The following is a 21,210-nucleotide window of genomic DNA, read 5'->3' as shown; positions in this document are numbered from 1 at the left end:
CTCTTCCCTCCTCCACACCAACTGTGGAGACCTTTCTTATCCACCGAAGCCTGTGTCAATACTGTTGTCTTTTCCCTTGGTACATACTTTTTTTTGGTTTCCCCTCTAGACTGTGAGCTCCCAAGAAGCTGTGGCTAATTCTTGTTTTTCCTCCGGCCAAGTGCCTCCCGGGGACCCACTCATCAGCTGCAGAAATGAATCAATGAATTGGGTTTTCAGATGTCATTTCCCCCCAACATCTGTTGAGCATCCATGGTGTCCGGAGCTGTGCTGTCAGTTCCACGTGTGTCTTTATTTACAGATAAGAAACTGAGAGACTTGAAGTGAGTGATGTGCCCAGGTTCACACAGCTAAGAGGAGGCAGAGCCTGGACTCAGACCTGGGTTAGCTGAACAACCTGTGCCCTTGACCATGGTTCCTCTCTCTCTCTCTCCAACCCACTGCACTGCCATCTGCCAATCCCACAGAGTCTGAGCACAGCAGCCATGGTCCCCTGAAGTGATTCGGGATCTTTTTTTAGCTTGAAATTGAAATCACTGATGCTTCAAATTAGAACCCCACAATGAAAGAGCCAAGCTTTCAGAGCAGCCTGCATACACCTTTTCGGCAGAATCTCTTTGCTACTTTTGAACCAGAAAACACCTGTTTTGGGTCAATATGGAAGGTGAGGCTATCAGTTTTCTGAGTCCAGAGATGTTTGGAGAAACAGAATCTGGCTTCCCGGATGACCATGGTCTCTCCTAATAGAAACAGCCACTTTAAACCCTCAAGAGTAAAGAACCCAACGTCAACAGCTCTGGGGATGGTAGGACCACTCTCATGGTTGTGGTCCTAGAATGGCAAAGAGTTCTAGTGCTGTGATCCTCTGCAAGCAGACCACAATGGCTTGGCCAGGAGTTACAGGTCTATGGGAACAGATACACTCCACACTCAAGAGGGGGACTGAGACAGCCACTGCTCATCTTTGATGGGAACCAAAGCTGGCAATCCAAGTATAAACACGACACCAGGCTAGGAATTCAGCCCCAGCCCTGGTAATGTCTGCTGGTGCCCGGCTCGTCATACTGAACTGAATACCCACGGGCATTATTTGAATAAGATATAAAGATTTAGGAGGAGTCAGAGGCTAGAACCAATGGGCATGTGATAGTCTCTGGTGATATCCCAAAAGATAAGAGAGAGAGAGAGAGAGAGAGAGAGAGAGAGAGAGAGAGAGAGAGAGAGAGAGGGAGGGAGGGAGGGAGGGAGGGAGGGAGGGAGAGAGAGAGAGAGAGAGAGAGAGAGAGAGAGAGAGAGAGATTAACTGAGAGGTGCAACTGCTGTCTAGACCAGAGGGAATCTGGCACTGAGGAAGCCACAAAAAGGCTTTTTGCTCAACCCTTGGATTTGTCCCTAGATGTTAGCATATGCACGGCAAACAGAAACTCCAAGAGTATGTGAAAACTAGGCCCGTGCCAGGGCAGGACTGTGCAGGATGGTGGGTACTCAGGGAGCAGAAGTATAAGCCAAGTTTGCCTGCCAGGGGCTCAGGGGAGGCTTTAACAGGGTCTTGTATTGAATGGCGGCATCTAGTCTGGCTTGTGTTTGTCAGTGTATAATGGTACACGTCTGAAGGGATCACTGTCAACGCAAAATTACTCACCATCATCATAACTTATTATTTGTTTGACAAATGTTCTCCAGTCTTCTGTTCTGAGTGAAGCATGTTAATGAGGCAGAGAGACAAGACACTCACCAACAGATACTGACAAATGCTAGCTTTGTGCTCAGAACTTCTGACCACCAATCTTCTTCAGAGAGCCCATGGTAACACACAGTTTATCTCAGGTGACTTAATTCTCAGTACCACACGTTACCAGTGAGGCAGTGACTCTCCTCATATGTTTATGAATAATGCTTTCAATAGAATAGTAGGACTGACTGGCCTTGTCTGCCTTTCCCACAAGCCTTGCTGAGGTGTAAGGCTGGGGGATGCAGTCTTGGAGGGAGCAGTAGCTACCATGCCAGCTCAGCTGGGTTGGAAGCAATGGTGTATGCAGATGTGTGTGAGACAAGTCCATCTTTAAGAACTCACCTAAGAAAGCTTTTATGACATACTCCGTCTCCGAGGAGAACCCCAGGACATCCCTCTTAGCGTCCTCACTTTAATATAAACCGAGATTATAAAAAACGGTTCCAGGCATCGCTGGTGCAAGTGTTTAATATGAGGAAAAGGTAATTAGCGATCTGCAGCGTGGCTGTTCGAGGATGAAGGATATTGCCGCCTGCTTTAATTGCAAAGAAAAACCTATTTAGGGAAATTAACACAAAAAATGAGATCGGCCACTTCAGGGCTAAGACAACAATCACAGAAACCATAGGAATTTTTTTACAGCCCAGCACGGGCTGGCGGGTGAGGGAAGGCCCGGGACAATTACGAACACCAGAAAACCCTTTTCTGGATGCACGCCACCTTGGCCCAGGAGGCCAGGACACCATTCCACAGTGCTCTGTAACCTTCGAAGGAATGTTCTATTTGTAAAATTAATGAAAACACACACACACACACACACACACACACACACACACACAAGCACTGTAGAAAAGCTGAGAAACAGTAAGGTCTGAAGCAAGTGGAGGGGGCTCTTCCATCCCCCCCGGGTGGGGGTGGGGCAAGGCTTTCCTCCCTGCCTGTAGATGTAGATAATTTTGATTCTGCCTTACTCACTAAATAGAACTGCATTATACCTCACGGGCATGGAGGAGTCCTTGTAGGGCTTTGTGAAAGGCTCCCTTATGGAGCCATAGCAGATGTTGGCTATCCCTCCTTCTCATTCTCTTATTATTTTATTTGTGTGCTGTGAATGCTGCTTGCTTTCGACGCACTTCCCTGAGGATAGAATCTTAGATGTGAAATTACCCACTCGGCTCTGTTTCCTGTAACATGCTGTCCTGTTGACCTCCCCAGAATTCCTGGCACTCTGTGTTTTGTGTTTTGCTCTAACAGCGCAAATATGTCGTCACCAGCAACAGGTATGGTGGTTCTGAACAATGGTTGCTAATTTGAAAAGAAAAAAAGAAACACACGCCCTTTGCCTCAATTCCTGTGTCATGCACAGGTTGGGGGAAGGCTGTGGGTCTGAGCTGTAGGAAGTGGAGAGCATCCAGTTAGGCAGTCTGGGCAGAGCCGAGGTCTAACAATCAAGTGTGTGACCAAGTGGGAAGTCACCGAAGTTCTCTGTGCCTCAGTTTCCTCTTCTAAAACAAAATAATGACTTTAGAGATCATTTTTAAAGTTCTGTGAAAATCAGAGAGAGAAATGACTGACTGACTGACTGACTGACTGACTAACTGGCTGACTGACTGGTTCACATTAATGACAGTCGGACATGAGCCTTCAGTGGTGCATACACCAGATGCTGTTTTGCTTACTGTGTGTTTTCTAGTGAGTTGATTTAAGGGCTACTAATAAGGCATGGGATATTCCAGTTCTGGCCACTGAGCCCTGGGATCCTCTTGTCTTCAACTCCCCAGTACTGCAATTAGATGCATGCCTCTGCACCCCATTTTGTAAAAAATAGGTGTTGGGGATCTGAACTCAGGCCCACAAGTTTGTGCGGCACTCTCCTGAGAGACTCATCTCCCTAGTCTCTTGCCTCAGTTCTGTCAAAGCACTGTGCCTAAATTCCCACTTGTAACCTATCAGGCAGGGTCTGGGACCAGGTCTTGCATTGTTAACAGGCATTTTTGGTGACAGCAGTGCCAGCCAAGTCTCAGAGCATGAGCCTACGAGCCTATAGAACACCACAATGGCAGCTCTCCTCTCCTTTTCCTGTGCCAGCCATGTACATCTTTCTACGACTTCTGTGGCTATTGGAATCCCCAACCTCTCACCCAAGCTGCACAGAGAGAGCACTTTCTTAGTCACTCCATGTCCTCTGATGGCCTTCCTAGCCATTGTTACTGGGCCAGTTGTCAAGTCTCTTGATGAGGAAAACACAGAGACACAGTCACCAGTGTTCGAGCACAGGGTTCTGTTTCTACAACTCTACCATCATGGACAGAAAATGCTTTAAAGCAGAAACAAAACCAACCCACTGCCTATACTAAGCACGCCCAGATGTTTCCCCTTGTCACGATTCCCTAAGCGATTTAGTCTAACAACCATGGACAAAGCCTTTACTGTGTAGTGTGAGCATGGAAAGCTGCTCTCAAGTCTCAGAGGAGCTGAATGGATTCTCCATCAGCATGGGGCCACTTTCTACATGGAACAAGAGTATGTTCCAACCTTGGTACACTGGGGACGTGTAGCCACACTGCTCTGACCAGTGATGGATGAGCGTGTGGACATCAGAGTGACTAGTCAAATACCCTCAAACATGGGGTGCACACACATACCCCCTCACTCAGAGCTGAATTCTCATGCTGACCCATGGGGCTTTTTGTTTTTGTCATCCCTGACTTCAAGATAGTTTATCAAAGGGGCTGGCAAGAAGGCTGAATAGATAAGAGCAACTATCACCAAACCTCAGAACCTGAGTTTGATTACTGGACCCTACTTGGTGTCCACATACACATGCACATGCACAGGCACACATGTACGCACACATACACATACATGTGCGTACTTGCACACACAAAGACAAAGTAAGTATTAAAAGGCTTAAAAGGTGGACAGGGCTTTACTCAAATCTTAGGACTGTTTTGGGAGTGTAGTAGTCACCAAGGGAAGAACAAAACAACAGAAAAAGCACTCCCTAACACTTTATCAGGAGAGAAAGAAATTCTAGATGGTAGACTAGAGAAAATCCTGTACAACAGGAAGCTCCTCATTACGGGCTCCAGCACCAGGCAAGATGACAATGTCAGGGCAATCTGACCGAGTGAAAGAAAGAGGGATGGAACTTTGCAGACACTTGAGATGTTAAAAGTCAACGCCCAACTTCTAAAGTGGCCCCTCGGTCCTGAGGTTCAAACCACAGCATGGAGTTTTAGAGAGCAACTATGAAGTCTGACATACTTTGGAGGTTTTCTTTCAGGCAGCAGAGAAAAGGGTTGCCAAGGGGCCCGGGGATGAGGACCACACGCTGGCACTTGAGGTAGCATCGCCCATAGGTACGCATGCGTCATGGAGTGCTGTAGGGGACAGCTTCACCCCACACAGATTCATAAGGGAACACATAAAGCTTTTTAAAAACAATCGCTCTAAGATGGGAAATCGTTCACTGAAAATACAGAGCGGGTGTCCCCTGGGAAGCGCATGCCTGTGTAAGGGCTTATAAATGATTTTAATATCCTGATGGCAAAAGGCAAAAGCTGGCAGCTAAGGAAACAACTCAGAGGGAGGTACGGACTTAAATCCAAGCACTAGCATAGAGAAGTTCTGAGTTCCACCTCGGGCAGCCTAGGAAGTAGAAGAGGGGGAGTCAGGGGTCTGCACCCTACAGCCCCGGTCATCAGTGTACGAATGTGACAATCAGCTTTTGGGACTATGGCTCTGATGTGCTAAGTCCTTCCACAGGCCATGCACAAAAGCACAGAACAACACTGCCCTAACAGGCCTTGGGGGCCAAGCCAGACTAGCCCAGAATCCTGGAAATCAGAGGCCACTGGAACAAAAAGGCTGTTCCCCAAAGGCGGCTTAGGATAGCCAAGGTTTTTTTTTTTAAAAAGCCAAAGAAAGGGCTACAAGGACAGAAAAGTGTGGGGTGGTACGCAGGACATCCCCAGGAAAAAAAGCCGCCCCAAGGCACTTCCACCTCAGAGGCCCAGGGTTCTTTTATTGACTAGTTTATCATGGAAACACTCAGATGAGCTGAACGTCAGGGGGTGTGCAGCCCTCTGCAGCCCTCATTTATTATTGAAACCCATCTCAACCTCCTGGAGCCCCCTTCTCTGCCATCACAAGGCCACCCACACACCACTCAGAGTCCCAGCCCCAGGCCACGCCCCCTCTGTCTCTAGTGTCTCTCATACACAGGAAGAGGGTTTGCGTCACAACCGCATCCTACAGAAGATGATTCAACCCAGTCTGCAGTTCCAGGAGGTTACAAACCCCATGAACTCAAGGAGGTGCAGCCGGCTCCAGCCTCTCCATTCTGGAAGAGATTCCAACTGCTCTGACCCACAGAAACCTGAAGTAGCTTGTGCCTTACTCAGACCAGGCTCTGGGCAGTCAAGAGTAGTTTAAAGCGTCTTTCAGCAATGGCATGAGAGCCACACGTGACTCCTTTTTACCTGCCACTCTCTCTCTCTAACAGTTGTGATCTCTTCTCCCTCTATTTTTGTCACCCTCACTAGCGTGAACAAACTCCAGAGAGATACAAAACTATGACGGACAGACGGAAACTATCACAGGCAGCTGACGTATAGCACAGAGCAAAGGTTTCATATGCATCTTACAGGACAGGCGAAGGTGTCCTCCTTTATTGAATGGGTGTGTGCTGAGGTCGCCTAATTGGCTGGCGAGATACACCTGTTTATTATCTCCACCTGTGTGTGATTTCTGACAAACTTGAGGCAAGACGCTGAGAGAACAGTGGGAAACAATAAACTCCCGACCAGGCCCTTTTAGGTCTGTCAGATCATTAAAAAGGCCGTCTTTCCAACCTGTGCATGCTCGTTCATTCACACTGCTTCCGAAGAGTAACAAGTTGTCTTGCAGAGTGAGATCCAAAGTAACACCTAAACCCGCAAAGAGGCAGGATGCCCTGAAGCACCACGGTGCGACTACCTCACTGGCACCAACATACGACCGCAGGTGACGTTCACAGACACCAACATTTGCACACAAGAAGACTCCTCAAATGATCAAGCATTACTTTCTTTGGGGTTTGAATGAAAATTAACTTTTAAAGCTTCTGGACATCACAGTCTCCTCTCTGGGCCTATTCCAACCCCTCCCCTCCCAGACCCCTGCCCCATGCTCTGTGGCCCTTAAAGACCATCAACCATGCATTGAACAGGCCAAACAACTCTTAGCCACCCACAACACACCTCATGCTAGCCAATACCACACAAACACTTGTTGACTTGCCCCTTAGGATACAGGAGTGGGCAAGGACTCCCCTCCTATTTATAGAGTCAGAGCTAAGCCATCCACAGATCAGCACGTGGCTCCAGCGCCATGACAATGTCTCCATCTTCCTCTTGAAGACCAGTGGCCAAGTTCCATGTATGCTTTCTCCTCCCAAAGAACTACGAAAACACTCTAAACATGAGGGACAGAGGAGACCCATCCTCAGAGGGTAGGGGACGCTTAAGAGAATACAAGCCATGAGGCCTAAGTCATCCACCATCCAGATGGTTGTGCTCAAAACCACAGTCTTCTTTCTTGTGAGAGTCGGCGCTCTCCCCAAGCAGCGTGGTACAAACACCTGTGTCCTACCTCAATCAAGAAGTCCCCGGTCCTTAGTCCGGCTTGCCATGCCACCCCTCCTTCATCCACGGACTCCAGGTACTGCAGGGCTGGAAATGCCGGCGTGGGTGTGAATTCCTCAATGGGGGTATCAGCTAGAAAGACAAAGAAATACTATGTTTGAGTCGGGGGGATGTTTTCCAAGTTGGTCACCCTAATTGCCCATGGGACCCTGGGAGGAAGAGGGTCACTGCATTCCCAATTGGGAGGCAATGGTCCTGGCTAGCTTGCCCCAACGAGGGACTCCTTACTCACATGCACATCAGCCCTAATGTAAGCCCCAAAGCCAGGTGCATGCCAGCACCCCCTCATGCCTCTGCCGAAACCATGGAATAAAGTGGTCTACCGGAACATGTCTACAAGTCTGTCATTTTCTTTAAAAGTATCAATGACTAAACATTTTCAGTTCTAAAAATGGAAAAGTTCCTTCCCCCTACCACACAGAGCTAGGGAAAGACCATACTGAAACCTCCTGCCAATTTCGCAGCTATACAGACTTGCAACCCAGGGGATTCAACTTGGAACAGGGACAGAGAGCAGTGTTGACCCAGTGGGTGGCTGCTGATTTGGAATCTGCTCTGAACTCTCTCCAGGGGGGACCTGGCTTTCTATGGCCATCACATGACCAGCATGCCTCTCAGCAGGCAAGGCTGGGCTTCTGGGGCCCATGGGGCTGCTGAAGGACTTTCTTAGTCCTCCTGAGAGGCCGGGGGTGGACGGGTGGGAAGGTGTGATGCCCAGGTTGGGGGAGGGGAAGACACATCACACAGGCATGGACCTGCACCCTGGGGGTGGAGAAGACTCTGCTCTTCTCTTTTTGGATGGATTGCCGTGGGCGGCCAGAGCCTGTGGCAGCTGGGCAAGCTAGCCAGCCTCCTGCACAGGTACAATTGCCACATGGCTGACCTCCACCTGCCTCAGGCAGATGCCTCTTCTAGAGCAAGCTGATGCCATTTTGCTGTAGTTGGGAAGGGAAGCTCTACACTAGGGGCAGGCATGGGGCACTGCTCTGCTTTGAGCTGTGTCCCAGAGCCTCCCACTCCCAGGCCACAGGGTGTGTGGTGCTACCAGCTTAGTGCATGGTAGAGGGGACCTTTTTTTCTCCTTGCCTTTGCAAAGTCACCTTAGAGGTGAGTTGGCAGACACCTGCCACCCTTGGAACTGAAACCCATCCCCAGCACAGGTCGGTTTCCGGGTGTCTCAAACTTGGGCTGGGCCGTTCTGGGTATCAGAGACCAGGAGCTTTGAGAGTCAGCACACTGTGACTAAACTGAAGGCCAAGCTGCAGGGTCTCCCCAGGATTGGGAGAAAGAGGTGGGGGGAGGGAGGGAGGGAGAGCAGCTCATTTGGAGCAGTACTGTAGATGGAAAATTAAAAACATGCCTGCAGGAAGCCTAGATGTTTTCTGAGGAAGGCAGAATGTTAAAGAGCATCGTTGTCTAGCAACCAAGTGCCCCCAGGAAAATGCTTGTTTCATGCTTATATCCAAGCTGAGGAAGGTTCTTTATACAAGCCTGTGTGAAACACACACACACACACACACACACACACACACACACACACACACACCCCATGGGAAGGGATCCCAGAACACTTACCTTTTGCCCCTCGGAGCACAAATCCAAAGCCCTCGTTGTCTTTCTTCTGCAGGACCACCGTCTTGTCCTCAATAATGCAGTCACTGTAGAGAGAATTCCGGGGATAGCGACCATTATTGTAACCGGTCATCATCACGGTGGCTGCTCCACCGCCGGGGACGCTCATCATCACAGCCAATTAATCACCCAGCTCAGATCCAGGCAGCATGGAGGAGCCTGGGCAGCAGCTCGGTGCAGGAGGAGCTGGGGGTGGGGGGGTAGCAGGATGGGCGAGCGGGGCACAGTGGGATGTGGAGGGGGGCGGCGGGCGCGGGAGCCAGCCAGGGGAAGGAGTCATGGATGCTGGAGGGACTGCCCAGGCCGCTGGGGGAGCAGGGGTCCCGGCTCAAGGGACCCGAGGGCTGGCCAGGATGCCACCGCCCAGAGCAAAGAAAGTAAGTGGCCCGGGTGGTGGTGGCGGCGGCAGAGGCAGCAGCGTGTTGAAGGAGGTCCCCAGGCCTGTCTCGGCCAGACGCATCTTCCAGGGAAGCAGAAGAAATCAGCCGGAGGAATAACCAAGGCAGCTGCTTTGCTATTTCTTGAAGGGGCTTAAAGAGGAGATCAGGTTCTCTCCGTTTGTTCTGTGCACGAGCCAGCAGCAGGCACTGGGGATGCAGAGACCTGTGCTTTGCAGCCAGCGCCCCCTCCCTCCCTCTCCCCCGTCCTAGGGAATGTGGTGTGCAGCAGGAGCCCCCACAGTCATCTGATGAGCCCACAGTGCGACCGGCGCGGCTGCCTGGGCGTCATCCCGCGCAGAGCAGAGGAGCCGCAGGCTGGGCTGGTGGCCGGCGGGAGGGGGAGCCGCCGGCTCTGTGTCTCTCCCGGCCACGGAGGCCAATGCTGAGGGGTGAGGGAGTGAGGGGCTCAGGCTGTTTCAGTCCCACCAGAGCCAAGGAGGACAGCGGCCCCCTCCTGAGGAAGATGCCTTGCTGAGGAGAGCAAGGGCAGCAGCGTCTCCACTGCAAGCAAGACCAAGGTCCACAGGGCTCACCTCTTTGTATGGCATTTCCATTTTTAAAGGAAACAGACTAAAAAGCCCCAACTTAGCTGTTCCCCGGCCAAAGCTGCCTGTCACCAACACTAACAGAACTCTGACTGTCCACCTAGAGGTGCGCGCAGGGGACACAGGACAAGAAGATGCTGCCTAATGACTTGAGAGCCGCCAACTCTGGCCCTTGCCAGCCTTTTTTGGTGGCTGCTCTGGGGCAGGAGACAGAGCTGTCTGCATCCCAGATGCAGCCCTTGCCCCCGCCCCCGGAAGTAAGTCAGAAGGCAGGAAGTCTGGGGGTTGAGGGCTGGGAAAGAAGGGAGAGGGCTTTCTTCTCTAGAGTCCCAGCAGGAGGACACAGGATATGGTGGACAGAAATCACAACAGTAGTAGCCGAGCCCCAGACACACAGAATGCGGGGTGGAAGTGAAGAGCAGTGACTCTAAGAGCAGGTCTTTAAGTCCCAGAGTCCCAGTCAGTCAGTCTTTAAGTCCCAGAGTCCCAGTCAGCAGGTCTTTAAGTCCCAGAGTCCCAATCAGTCAGTCCCCTAGGGCTTGGGGTCTGCAGGAGGCACAGGACCTAGGCAGAGTCTGGCCTGCAGATAGCAGTCAACTAGGACAGGGCACCCCAGAGCTGGAGGAGCAGGACAGCCTCTTCTGACCAGTCTAGCAGGCCTGGCCAACCTTTTGTCACTGTGACATTATGTTGACATGACCAGTTAAAAAGTTCACGCAATGAAATTACAAGTAAAAAAAAAATATGGCCAAACAATCTTACAATGTTTGAGTAGGTATAAAATTTTGGATTGGCCCCAAAGCTACCTTGGGGTGCATGTGGCCAGTGATCTGCTGGTTGGACACACCTAGTGGCAGGCGAGGTCAGAGAGGTGACTTTTCAAGGTTCCCACTGGGCAAGCGAGACTGATGGTGTTGAGGTCACAGAAGTCACCCAACAGTTACCCACCACGGGTCATGCTAATAATGCGCCAGGGATGCTCTGTGTTCCAGGAATTGGCTATGGGGGAGGCAACACAGGCTGGGCAGTGACACCAACTGCAAGCACAGTGCTTTAGTAGGATGACTAGTCACAGAACTCTGAGAAGGTGGCTGAGAAGCTCACCTAAAACCTTGCTCTGTTTGCTGACGTATTCTGCCAGCCTCCTGGATCCTGGGCACAGATGTGTGAGATCCTTTTTACTCTGTTCTCAAAGCCCCCTGCTCCAGCAGGTCCCACAGGGTTGATGAGAGCCTATGGGTGAGTCACTGGGCTGGCCTGTAGAAAGTGACAGACCCTTTGGTCCATTGTGCCCCATATCGACAGGTTGTGAGGACAGCCCACAGTCACTTGGGGCTGCTGTGGTTGGATGCCATTATACCTATGATAGTGTGGTTTGGTGACAAGGCCCCAGGGAACCCCTTTCAAGTGTGGTCAGTAACTGGAGAGGCCCTGGCTGGCAGCCAGGACCTGCAATCACAGTAATGGTTGGAAGGAGAACTAAAGTAGGGAGGGACTTGTGGTGGATTCGGACTTCACAAGACACCAGGGGAAATAAACTTAGGGCAGACCCTTCAATCTTTATACTTTTGTGCCCATCCTCAGTATCTGGAATATAGACTCAGGTCCCTTTCTGGACACCTTTTTCCTTTCTTCTCCGACTTTCACAAGGAAAGCCAACTGTCTTGGCCCCAATGCTCCTTCAGTGGCTTCTTTATGCCCCTTCTTAGCCACAGGGGGTCTCCCTGAGGCCTGGGTGCTCATCCCAGCCCCCCTTCTCTCTCTCTGTGCTTTAGTGGCTAAGGGCTAGTGCCCCAACATGAGGGTCTTAGACATAATGTTTGCAACATCCCCTGGACACAGGTGAGCAAAAGCACCCCCTTTGGCCTCGTCTCAGGGAAGAAGCTCTGAAGGATTTCTGGAATGTATTCCATCAGCCAGCAGAACCTGCCTGAATCCAGACACTTCCTCATACCAGTCAGAGGAACCTCCTCAGGGCTAGCTGTGCTGACTGGACACTGGCTGTCTCCTTCTGACTGCTCATAGTGGGCAGAGTGTCACTGAGCACAGTTCAAAGAGAAGTGTGATGCTGAGCCCAAGGTCACCCTGACCTCTTAAGCCTCAGGTCTTGCTCTCTAGACTAAGAATCACAACCATAGGCACAATCATGGGGTGGGGAGCGGAGCAGGGGAACAGAAGGACTCCGTACTCTCAGGGCAGCCCCTGGTGGGCAGTCAGCTCTAACACACGGGATGATTTTCAGTGAAGAGCTTAGAGGCACCAACTGTATTACTCAGCTCTTCTACCGCCCCAGGCCAGAGCCTTCTCCCAGATCCTGATCTCCCAAGACCTTCCTAAGAGCTTTCTGCTGTGACAGCCCTGTGTGTGCACATGAACCTCCTCCCCCAGTCTCCCATTCCTGGAACATGGCTTCCAGTTTCTCTTCTTCGTGATGTTTTTCAGGATTCAAGCTCCCCCGTGTGCCCACCACCCTTAACCACCAAGAGGCCTTGGGCCCAAACCCTAAATTAAGACATTCACCAGACTGAAAAGAGTGGCTAAAGGCTTAGGCATGGAAAGAGAGTATCCACTGACAAGACATACCACTGTGGACAAACCCAGCACAGGGAACACCGCCCTCAAGCTTCCGTGCACTCTCTTGTGCTTTACCCAGAAGCAAATGCCCCCTTCTCCTCAAAGGGCTTGATCTCCTGAGAGACTGTGAGTTGTTACAGATCACCTTGAATGTCTAGAGGCTGGCAGAACCTGAGGTAGGGGTGCGAGTCACGGCATCAGGAGCTGTGGGAGATGCTGCAGCTGACTGAGGAGAGGCCTCTCCTGGATTCTCTCTCAGCAGCCTCTTCCTCCTGTAACCTGACCCTGGGTGAGGATAATTCAGCTTCATTGGCTGCCCTGGCACTTCACCATAAGTAGAGGTAAAACTGCCTATGGCCCTCATAGTCCCTGCCTGGATCCCCAGTAGATGTACCCTCAGATTTGACCCAAAGGCCACTGTCTACATTTCAGTGGGACACATCTGAAGCTCCCATACTCCATACACTGCTCCTGGGTGACCCCATTCAGGTTTCTTCTGGAGCCCTATTCCCTTACCCATCACTGACTATATGTATAAAGCACTCAGTGTGGGTATCCTGGGAGTAAAAACCCCAATTCCCTGTTCTAAAAAAAAAAAACAACCTCCCAGTGTTCATTGACTGCACACAATTACGAGCTAGCACACACTCCTCAGATGTATTTTCTGCACAGGGAAAAAGAGCTCCAGCACACCTCAAATGGACCCTCCTATGACAATATCTACCTGAAGCAGGTGTGTGTGGGGGGATACAGGTCTGCTAAGTACAGCTGTGTAGGTCATGCACAGTACAGGTCAGAGAACACTGCCCACAGTTCATATCAGTGATCATGTGTTCATTATGGCCATGTGGGCAGATGGCAGGGCCTTGGCCATTGGTTGCCATGGGGAATGGAAGAGCTGATTTTACAGGAAACACATTGACTTCTGGGAATCACATGCAGAAGGCAGCCATGTTTGTTCCCATCCTCCAATCTGTCTTGTGTTAACTGACCAAGTACATGTGGGGGATTGTGGGGACTTGAAGTCTGCCACAGAGTGGATCCTAGGACCTTACCCCTGTGATATGCCTTCTGGTGTCTACCTTGTAGGATTCCAAGTGGCCAAGCTACAGCGGCATTTGTTTATGTTTTACATTTTGAAGATAAGGTTTCATTGTGTAGCTTAGGCTAGCCTTGAACTCTTGGCAACCCCCCCCCCCCACACACACACACATCAGCTTCCGCTTTCAGGCTCCTAAGTTTCGGGGATTACAAATGTGAGCCATCACACCTGATGTAGCACTTTTCCTGTTGCTGTGACAAAAACACCCAACAAAAGCAACTTAAGGGAGGAAGGGTTCCCTTTGGCTCACAGCTCAAGGGCACAGTCCATCAGGCTGGGGAAAGCACGGTGGCAGGAACGTGCGGCTGCTCACATTGCACTCACAGTTAGAGAGAGGTGAACGCTGGTGCTCAGCTCACTTTCTCCATATTCAGTGTAACCCAACAGCACCTGTGGGATGATGCTGTTACACATTTCAGGGTGAGTCTTCTACCGCAGTTAACCCAATCTAGAAACTTCCTCATAGATGTGCCAGAAGCCAGTCTTCTAAATGATTCTAGAGCCTGCCAAGTTGGTAAGATTAACATCACACCTGGCCTTCAAGTGTTTATAGTGGACCAGGGGGTGCCTTCCTCCTGTGGGGCAGCATGATAGGCCACGGAAAACTACATGTGTCCACAAAGCAGCTGGCATTGACCTCTCCCAGGCAGAGCAGCTGTTCCTATAGGAGGGCAAGCTCAGATCCATAGAAAGCCAGGCCTTGGGTTAGGAGACTGACCAAGAAGAATCCCACGAAGCCGTGTTTCTTAGGGACAGGACCACCGTGGGCAGATAGATCCTGAACATGGGGTTATAAGTGTGGACTTGAGCCTTCTTGACCTCTCTTGGGAACCCATGCAGGGATAGTAACCTTGTCAATCATGTTGCTTTGATTTCTCTTTGCTCAGCAGTGGTGGGGTTCCAGCCTTAGGTCAGAGGTAGCTGGGACCCTTGTGAAGCTACCACATTAGTGTATTAACTCAGGCGTTTGTAGTGGTCACCTACTAGGGGTCAGCCAATGGTTTACTGGGTGTCTGGCATCTTGGAGGGAACAGACTAGGCTCAGTCTGGCCATGTGGAGATGTGGAGTTTAAGTAGGTTGAACGGTGCCCCTGCCAATGGACATCTTTACTTCCTTTTCCCTTGGAGTCAAGTCCTTTCTAGAGATGGGCATCCTGGGTTTGGAAGTCCATAAGACCAATAGCTCCATGTCCTCACAAGAAAGAAGCTGGGGAAGCTGGAGGCTCAGAGACATCGGGGAAAACCCATGGATGCTGAGTAGAGTCTGGAGGGATGCAGCTATGAGCCAAGGCTCACCAAAGAGTTGCAGTCAAAGAGAAGGGGCCACAAAGGGTCCTGGGGATCTGGAAGCAGCAGCATGGCTGCCCAGGCCTTTGCCTCTGGGTCTGGCTGGTGGAGTTAGGAAGACAAGTGGATGTGGTGGTCGCAGAAAATGGTTCAATGGACACTAGAAGAGGTGGTGTTCTGAGGTCTAGACAGTTTCCTCAAAGAGGAGACAAAGGATACAGAATGCCCAGGAGTGGATGGCTGTGGCTGTGAGGCACGAGGGAGCCTGCAGAGCCGGGATCCCAGCCTGATGTCCAGGGATGCTGGGCTCCACCTGCACACATATAGCCAATGCCAGTAACTACACAGCAAGATGCTTGGATCTGTGGCAGTTCCAGCTGGCTACTTCTGTCATCAAGGAGAGTTGAGATGACAGACAGGCAGGTAAGACACTCTCTTTCCTCAGCAGGGTTGACGCATGGGTGGCTGGAATTCCTACTCAGTCTTGCTGTGAAAGTCAGCTCCTCTTCCTCAAACAATTCTCCCTGGTGTCAGCACAAATAGCCCAGTCTTGCTCCCTGGAGGCTGTGACTATTGTTTTGGGTGCTGGGAATGAGGACACATAATGTATGGCTCTGCAGAATGGGGCTCATTTTACAAGGAGTCACTACATTCTACAAGGTAGAAGCTGAAGCTAGGCTGGTCCCATACAAGAACTGGCTGTTGTACGGATCCAGATATCAGGGAAGACCCCTGGACAGAGGCCTGCAGAAAGGGACTTCATAGACCCTATTGGGGATGGACTTGGGCCAGCTGAGACCATGCAGGTGTGTTAGCCACCGTCAAGAGGTAACGGTATTATCCTGCAGTCACGCAGACAAGGGGGGAGGGACTCCCCTAGGTTTTGGCTTCAACTCTCAAGCCTATTTGCAAGCTGGGAAATAAATTCAGCGTCTCTCAAGTCCTCGGGGCTTAAGCAGCAACATGGAAGCCAGCCTGTCATTTGATTAAGTGTCTCTGGAATCCCACCTGGGGTCAACTCCATTTCTTGTTAAATCTGGTATCTGTAAACATCATTCCTTCAGGTGTGAAAATCACTTGTAAGTTGGATTTTTCTCACCTCAGGAGAATCCTCGAGTGCTGTTGGTTGCTAAGAGATATGTGAGGGCACAGCCAGGCAGTGGCCACAGTGACTCAGCGGAATGGGTTCAAGGGAAAACTTATTTCAGACAACTCCAATGGGCCAAGAGGTGTGCCGAGTAAAGGCTGCAAGCACAATGGGAAAATCCACTGGTGGTGGGACGGCCATGGGGGAGCGGTACTGCTCCCTGTCCAGAGGCGGTGGAAACCCATGATTATCTCCACAAAAGCACTTCCAGTGCTGGGAGCGGAAGGCTGAAAGCGGCAACCCCATGCTCCTGTGACTGTATCTCGGTGGCCTGTCCACACAGGAACTGGAGCACTATTAGAAAGACGTGTCTCCAGGGAGCAGCAGCGACAGCGGATGCCCTAGAAATTTCTGGACTCTGCCAATCAGGAAAGATGGGGCCATGCAGGATGCTGTCGGCTCCTCCATGGAGGGGGGTGGGTAGGGAGGTGCTGGGGCACAGGCCAAGACTTAACAGGTGTCCCAGCTCAGCCGGCAGAAATGCCTGCCAGGCCCTCTTGCTGCTGGTGTGGGCAGTCGGCCCAGATCATGGAGGTAGAGCTGGCTGTAGATTTGCAGAGAGGACCTATCTATGGGTGGGCAGGGGAAGAATAGCCTGGTCCAGGGGAAGACTTGGAAGCCTGCGGGTAGACAGGGTTCCTCATTACTTGTCACCTGCCACCAAAGTGGGGGTCCTCTTGGCTTTAACCACACATGATGACATCCTCTAACCTGCTTCCTGATTGGAGCATAATTCATAATGCTCTCTTGCTTCCGGGCTAGTAGGTCTCATTCTGGGTGTCACCTTGGGCTTTCAGTGACAATCAAGCAAGGATGGTACAGGGAGTCAAGAGTTGTATCACCTGTGGGAAGGGATGTACATAGTCAGGGACCGTACTCTCCCTGGCTCCTGGTAGTCACTCTTTCTCGGGATGAATGGAAGTGCCACTGTGTCGCCTTTACCTGTGGAAATGGCACACCCTCTCCTTAGATACAGAAGCTAGTTCTCAGATAAGCAATTATGCAAAAGCCTTGCCGGTGGTGTTTATTATGGCCATTTCCCCTCCTCGTTGCTAACGTGATAAGCAATACAACTTCTTCCCGACGGAAACAATCATGAGCAGGGAACTTGATTCGAATTAAATCACCTCATTACCTTGCAATAAGTCACCCACGAGTATTGCCTCAGCACCATCCGATGTGCTACCTGCCAAAGCACACTCAAGACAATGGTCCCAGAAGCGCCTTGCCTAGGTGACAAGCTGTGATCACTGGTCCCAGCTAAAATGAGGAGAACCACGCACAGAGTGGGGTCTGGGTCCCACAGACCCAGGTGGGATGTGTCCCAGTATCCTGAACTCACACAGGGTCCTTAGGAGAGTCCTCTTGCTGCAAAACCTCACTTGCAATGTTGGTGTCAGCCACAGCCTTGACCCACTCAGGCTGGTGAGGAAAAGTTCATTTGAGAGGGACCAGGCACATGGCAGGGCTGGAAGCCCATGAGCTTGGGAGAGAGCCCTGTGCTTCAGAGCCTGCTGCATTCTGGGAATGCAATGCACAACCGTAGATATTGCCACGTGTATCCTACCCTCACGTGGGCATTAGCGGGACAGTCTTAGGTGATCTGCCTGTAGCAAGCAACAGGACATACCTGTCTGTTAGACACAAGATGTTCCCACTGAGCAGGCAGATGAAGGTTGGGAGCCCATGAGGGAGGGATCTTGCCCTGAGGCCTCTCTCCATGAGCCTGGGTGGGCATCTCCAGAAAGGGAGATGCTTAGCCCAGCAGGGTGGCTCACAGCACTCTTGGAGAAGCTGATTCAAGATAAGAGAAGGGCCTAAGTACCAAGGAAACCAGAAAACATTTGGATGCCATTCTCTAGGAACTGCCCTGCAGGCGTTCCACCCTGACTCTGGAACCAACATGGTTCTGTAGACCAAGATGGAGAAAAAAACTGGCGTATTCTCGGGACTTAGAATCCTTCCTCCAAGCCCTGCTAGCGCTTACAGAGAACTGATGCTGATCTCCTCTGAATTTTCTCTTCATTGTATGTATGTGTGTATGTATATATAAACACATATGAAAAACCCCTTCTGCAGATTCTCCTCATTTGGGGAATAATATCTATAATCCTCACTATAGCCAAGACCCTTTGTAATGCCTCTCCCAACTCCTCGTGCTTCCGCCTGACTGCTGTCTCCTCTTCTGGGCAGAGACCCTTCATGAACTACAGTGTCTTTACATAGCCCATGCTCTCTTCACAAAGCCGCCATGGTCTTCAGGAGCCACGGTGTTGTCACTGTGTGGGTCCCTCAGTGACTTGTACAGCTCTGGGGGCTAAGCAGCCAACTCTGGGTAGAATACCCTGACATGGCTACCCACTGTCCTTCTCAGGTACTGTCTCAGCAGGTACTGGTTTCTGAGTGACTTTTGTGTAGCCCATGAGGCATGGGGTAATCCCCTGGCTTTGTTCTGCTGGGACACGAGACTTTTATTTTTGAGTCAGGAGTATCTCCTTCCTAGGCCACTCCTTCACGAGTTCAACCTGGCTTCCACTGAAAATCCTGTTCCCCAGGGCTCCTGACCCTGTGGCCTGGTGACTTGTGTGCTTGAGATTCTGTGGAATCCCAGCCTCCATTCTGTGTGGAACATTCTCTCGAATGCCATAGGGCAGTCCAGCTGCCTGGCATTTTGCTACAGGCACAGGCAGGGGCTGTTTGTGCCTTTCTCTCTATCCACTAATTAGAATGACAGGCCAGGCCTGCCCCATCTGTTTGTCTCAAAGCTAGCCCAACAGGCTAAGAAACAGGCATTCTTTTCACGTGGCTAGCCCTACTCTGGTCCGTAGGACGGGGAAGGGGGACATCTTAACTTTAAACTATTAAAATTAGCAAGATGGCTCAACAGGTAAAGGTGCTTGCCACAGAGCCTGACAACTTGATTATGATCCCTAAAACCCACATGTTAAAGGAGAGAACTGAGCCCTGAAAGTTGTCCTTTGACCTCCACAAGAATATCATGGAGTGCGGGACTCCTATTCACAAGTAAATAAAACAAATGCCAATTAAAAAATGTGTGAATATCTGTTGGGACCCCAGATCCTGGTGAAGAGGCTTCAGTGGGCTTGCCCACGCTGAACACCATGAGAAGGCCAGGCTGAGGCCCGAACTACAAGATCAAGTCACAGCTGCCTGCCACTCATTCTGTCTGCTTGGGAGCACCACAGTATGAGGTCACCAGGTGTTCTTCCTAATGGTGCTCTGATGTGTGAATATGGTAGTAATGTGTTCACCCGAGTGGAGACAGGGCTGCCTCTGGCACATGTAGGCTGCCTGGCATAGGCCACAGGCCTGCACAGCCATGCTCTACTGAGTTCCATGGGTGTGTCTCAACACTGAACTGTGAAAAGAATTTCACAGTCGAGGTGCCATCTGATGGGGCAACAGGAAGCATTTGAGGTCTACTGTGGACGGAATTCCTGTAGGCTGTGACTATTTTGTCTCTCCCCCAGGTGCTGATGCTCAGAGAGAAGAAATCCTCACCATAGTGGTGCTTACAGAAGCAGTTAGAAGTCCTAGAGGCATTTTAAGATGGGGCCTGTCCTTTCCCTCCCTCTTTCTCTCCTAATAAACAGGGTTCCATTTAGCTGACGCTGACCTCAAACTCACTCTGTAGCCAAGGCTGGCTTTGAACTCCTGACCTTCCTACCTTCACTTCCCTAGTAGTAAGACCTTGACATGCACCCTCACACCTGTATTTTGAGGTGCTGGGGATTGGACCTAGCGTTTCCTGCACGTAAGGCAAGTACTTTATCAACTGAGACACACTCCTGGACCTATTTATTTAAGATTTTTTTCTTTTAAAACGCAGGGTCTAATATAGCCTGGGGTAGCCTCAAATTTACTATACGGGGAGGCTAGCCTTGAACTCCTCACTTCCCCCTCTCCAGAGCCACCTCCACACCCAGCTAGAGGAAGCACTTTAAAATTTCCGCACTCCGGGTTAGCAGCTGATAAGTTTTCCTATAAAGACCCAGAGTTAACAGTCCAGGCTCCGAGGGAAGCTTTGCCTAGTTAGGTGTGGCACCGAGGCACCCTGCCAACGTGCGAAAGCTTGAGCTCTGCTCTGCTCCAATAAAGCTTTATTGACAGATCTGCAGTGGGCCTCGGGCTGGGTTCTCTCAGGACATGTCTTCAGTAACCTTACAGGACTTAGAATGGACACAAATAACAAGCCTGTGCACTCCATCACTGCCTATAGCAGGAGCTAAGAAAAGAATTAATTTTCCTCAGTAGCTGTGACATTGCCCAGTACAGGTGTGCCTGGCTTAATATACCACAGAGCGCTGTGGAAAAACCAGGTCACCCGTGACTTGCCCTAGAAAGGTTTGGAGGCCGAGATGGAGAGCCCTTTGCACAAAGTGAAGCGCCCTCTCGCCCCCTAGCTTGGCTCACAGTAGAGGTCTGCCTGGACTCGGCCTCCCTGAGCAATAATTATCAAGTGGTAATTAATATGCCAATTATCATAATAACTGTGTACATGGGCTCTGAGTGCTCTCAGCTTAACTGACTGAACCTTCAGTTTCCCTGAGACAAACGACAAACTGACTTCTTTCTTTCCCTTTCTTTCCTCTCTCTCTCTCTCTCTCTCTCTCTCTCTCTCTCTCTCTCTCTCTCTCTCTCTCTCTCTCTCTCTCTGGTTTTATTTGTGATAGAATCTCACCATGTAGCCAAGTCTAGCCTGGAATTCACTATATAGCTCAGGCTGGTCCCATACTTACTACAATCCTCCTGCCTCAGCTTTCTAAGTACAGATGTGAACCATCACGCTAGGTACTGACTCTTGTGTAGACGAGGGAAACAAAGGCGTGCATGGAGAGGCAGAGGACTTTGAACAAGAGAACAAACCCAGAGAAGGAACCCTGCTGCTTGGGAGGCAGGGGGAGCAGGAGACATAGTTCTGTGACCTATGATGCTGCCCAGCGAGGGGGTCCTAGATGCCCACAGGATGACAGGGTTGGGAGTCTCCATGGGGGCAGAGCCGGCTCCAGCAGCTCGAGGAAGTGACTGAGCTGCCACATAGAC

The 21,210-nt window shown here is 50.8% G+C and overlaps 1 protein-coding gene across 22 annotated transcripts in view; it reads right to left on the bottom strand.

Annotated features, from left to right (window-relative positions):
* Shank2 (SH3 and multiple ankyrin repeat domains 2) overlaps nt 1–21,210 on the bottom strand; it is a 445,157-nt gene that overhangs the window by 124,982 nt on the left and 298,965 nt on the right. For 19 of the 22 annotated variants that reach the window (XR_005490582.2, XM_063274304.1, XM_063274282.1 and 16 more), the window contains 2 exon segments: nt 8,995–9,077; nt 7,367–7,491 (listed from right to left, as the gene is read on the bottom strand). Coding sequence is in view for 21 of the 22 variants with exons in the window: in XM_063274304.1 (XP_063130374.1) it covers nt 7,367–7,491; nt 8,995–9,077 (208 nt within the window). In the remaining variant the exon portion in view is untranslated. 22 annotated transcript variants of the gene reach the window in all.

This window comes from Rattus norvegicus, chromosome 1, assembly GCF_036323735.1.
Source record: "Rattus norvegicus strain BN/NHsdMcwi chromosome 1, GRCr8, whole genome shotgun sequence".
NCBI lineage: Eukaryota > Metazoa > Chordata > Mammalia > Rodentia > Muridae > Rattus > Rattus norvegicus.
Note: the sequence above shows the minus strand (reverse complement) of the source record. Positions and strands in the feature narration are given on the sequence as shown.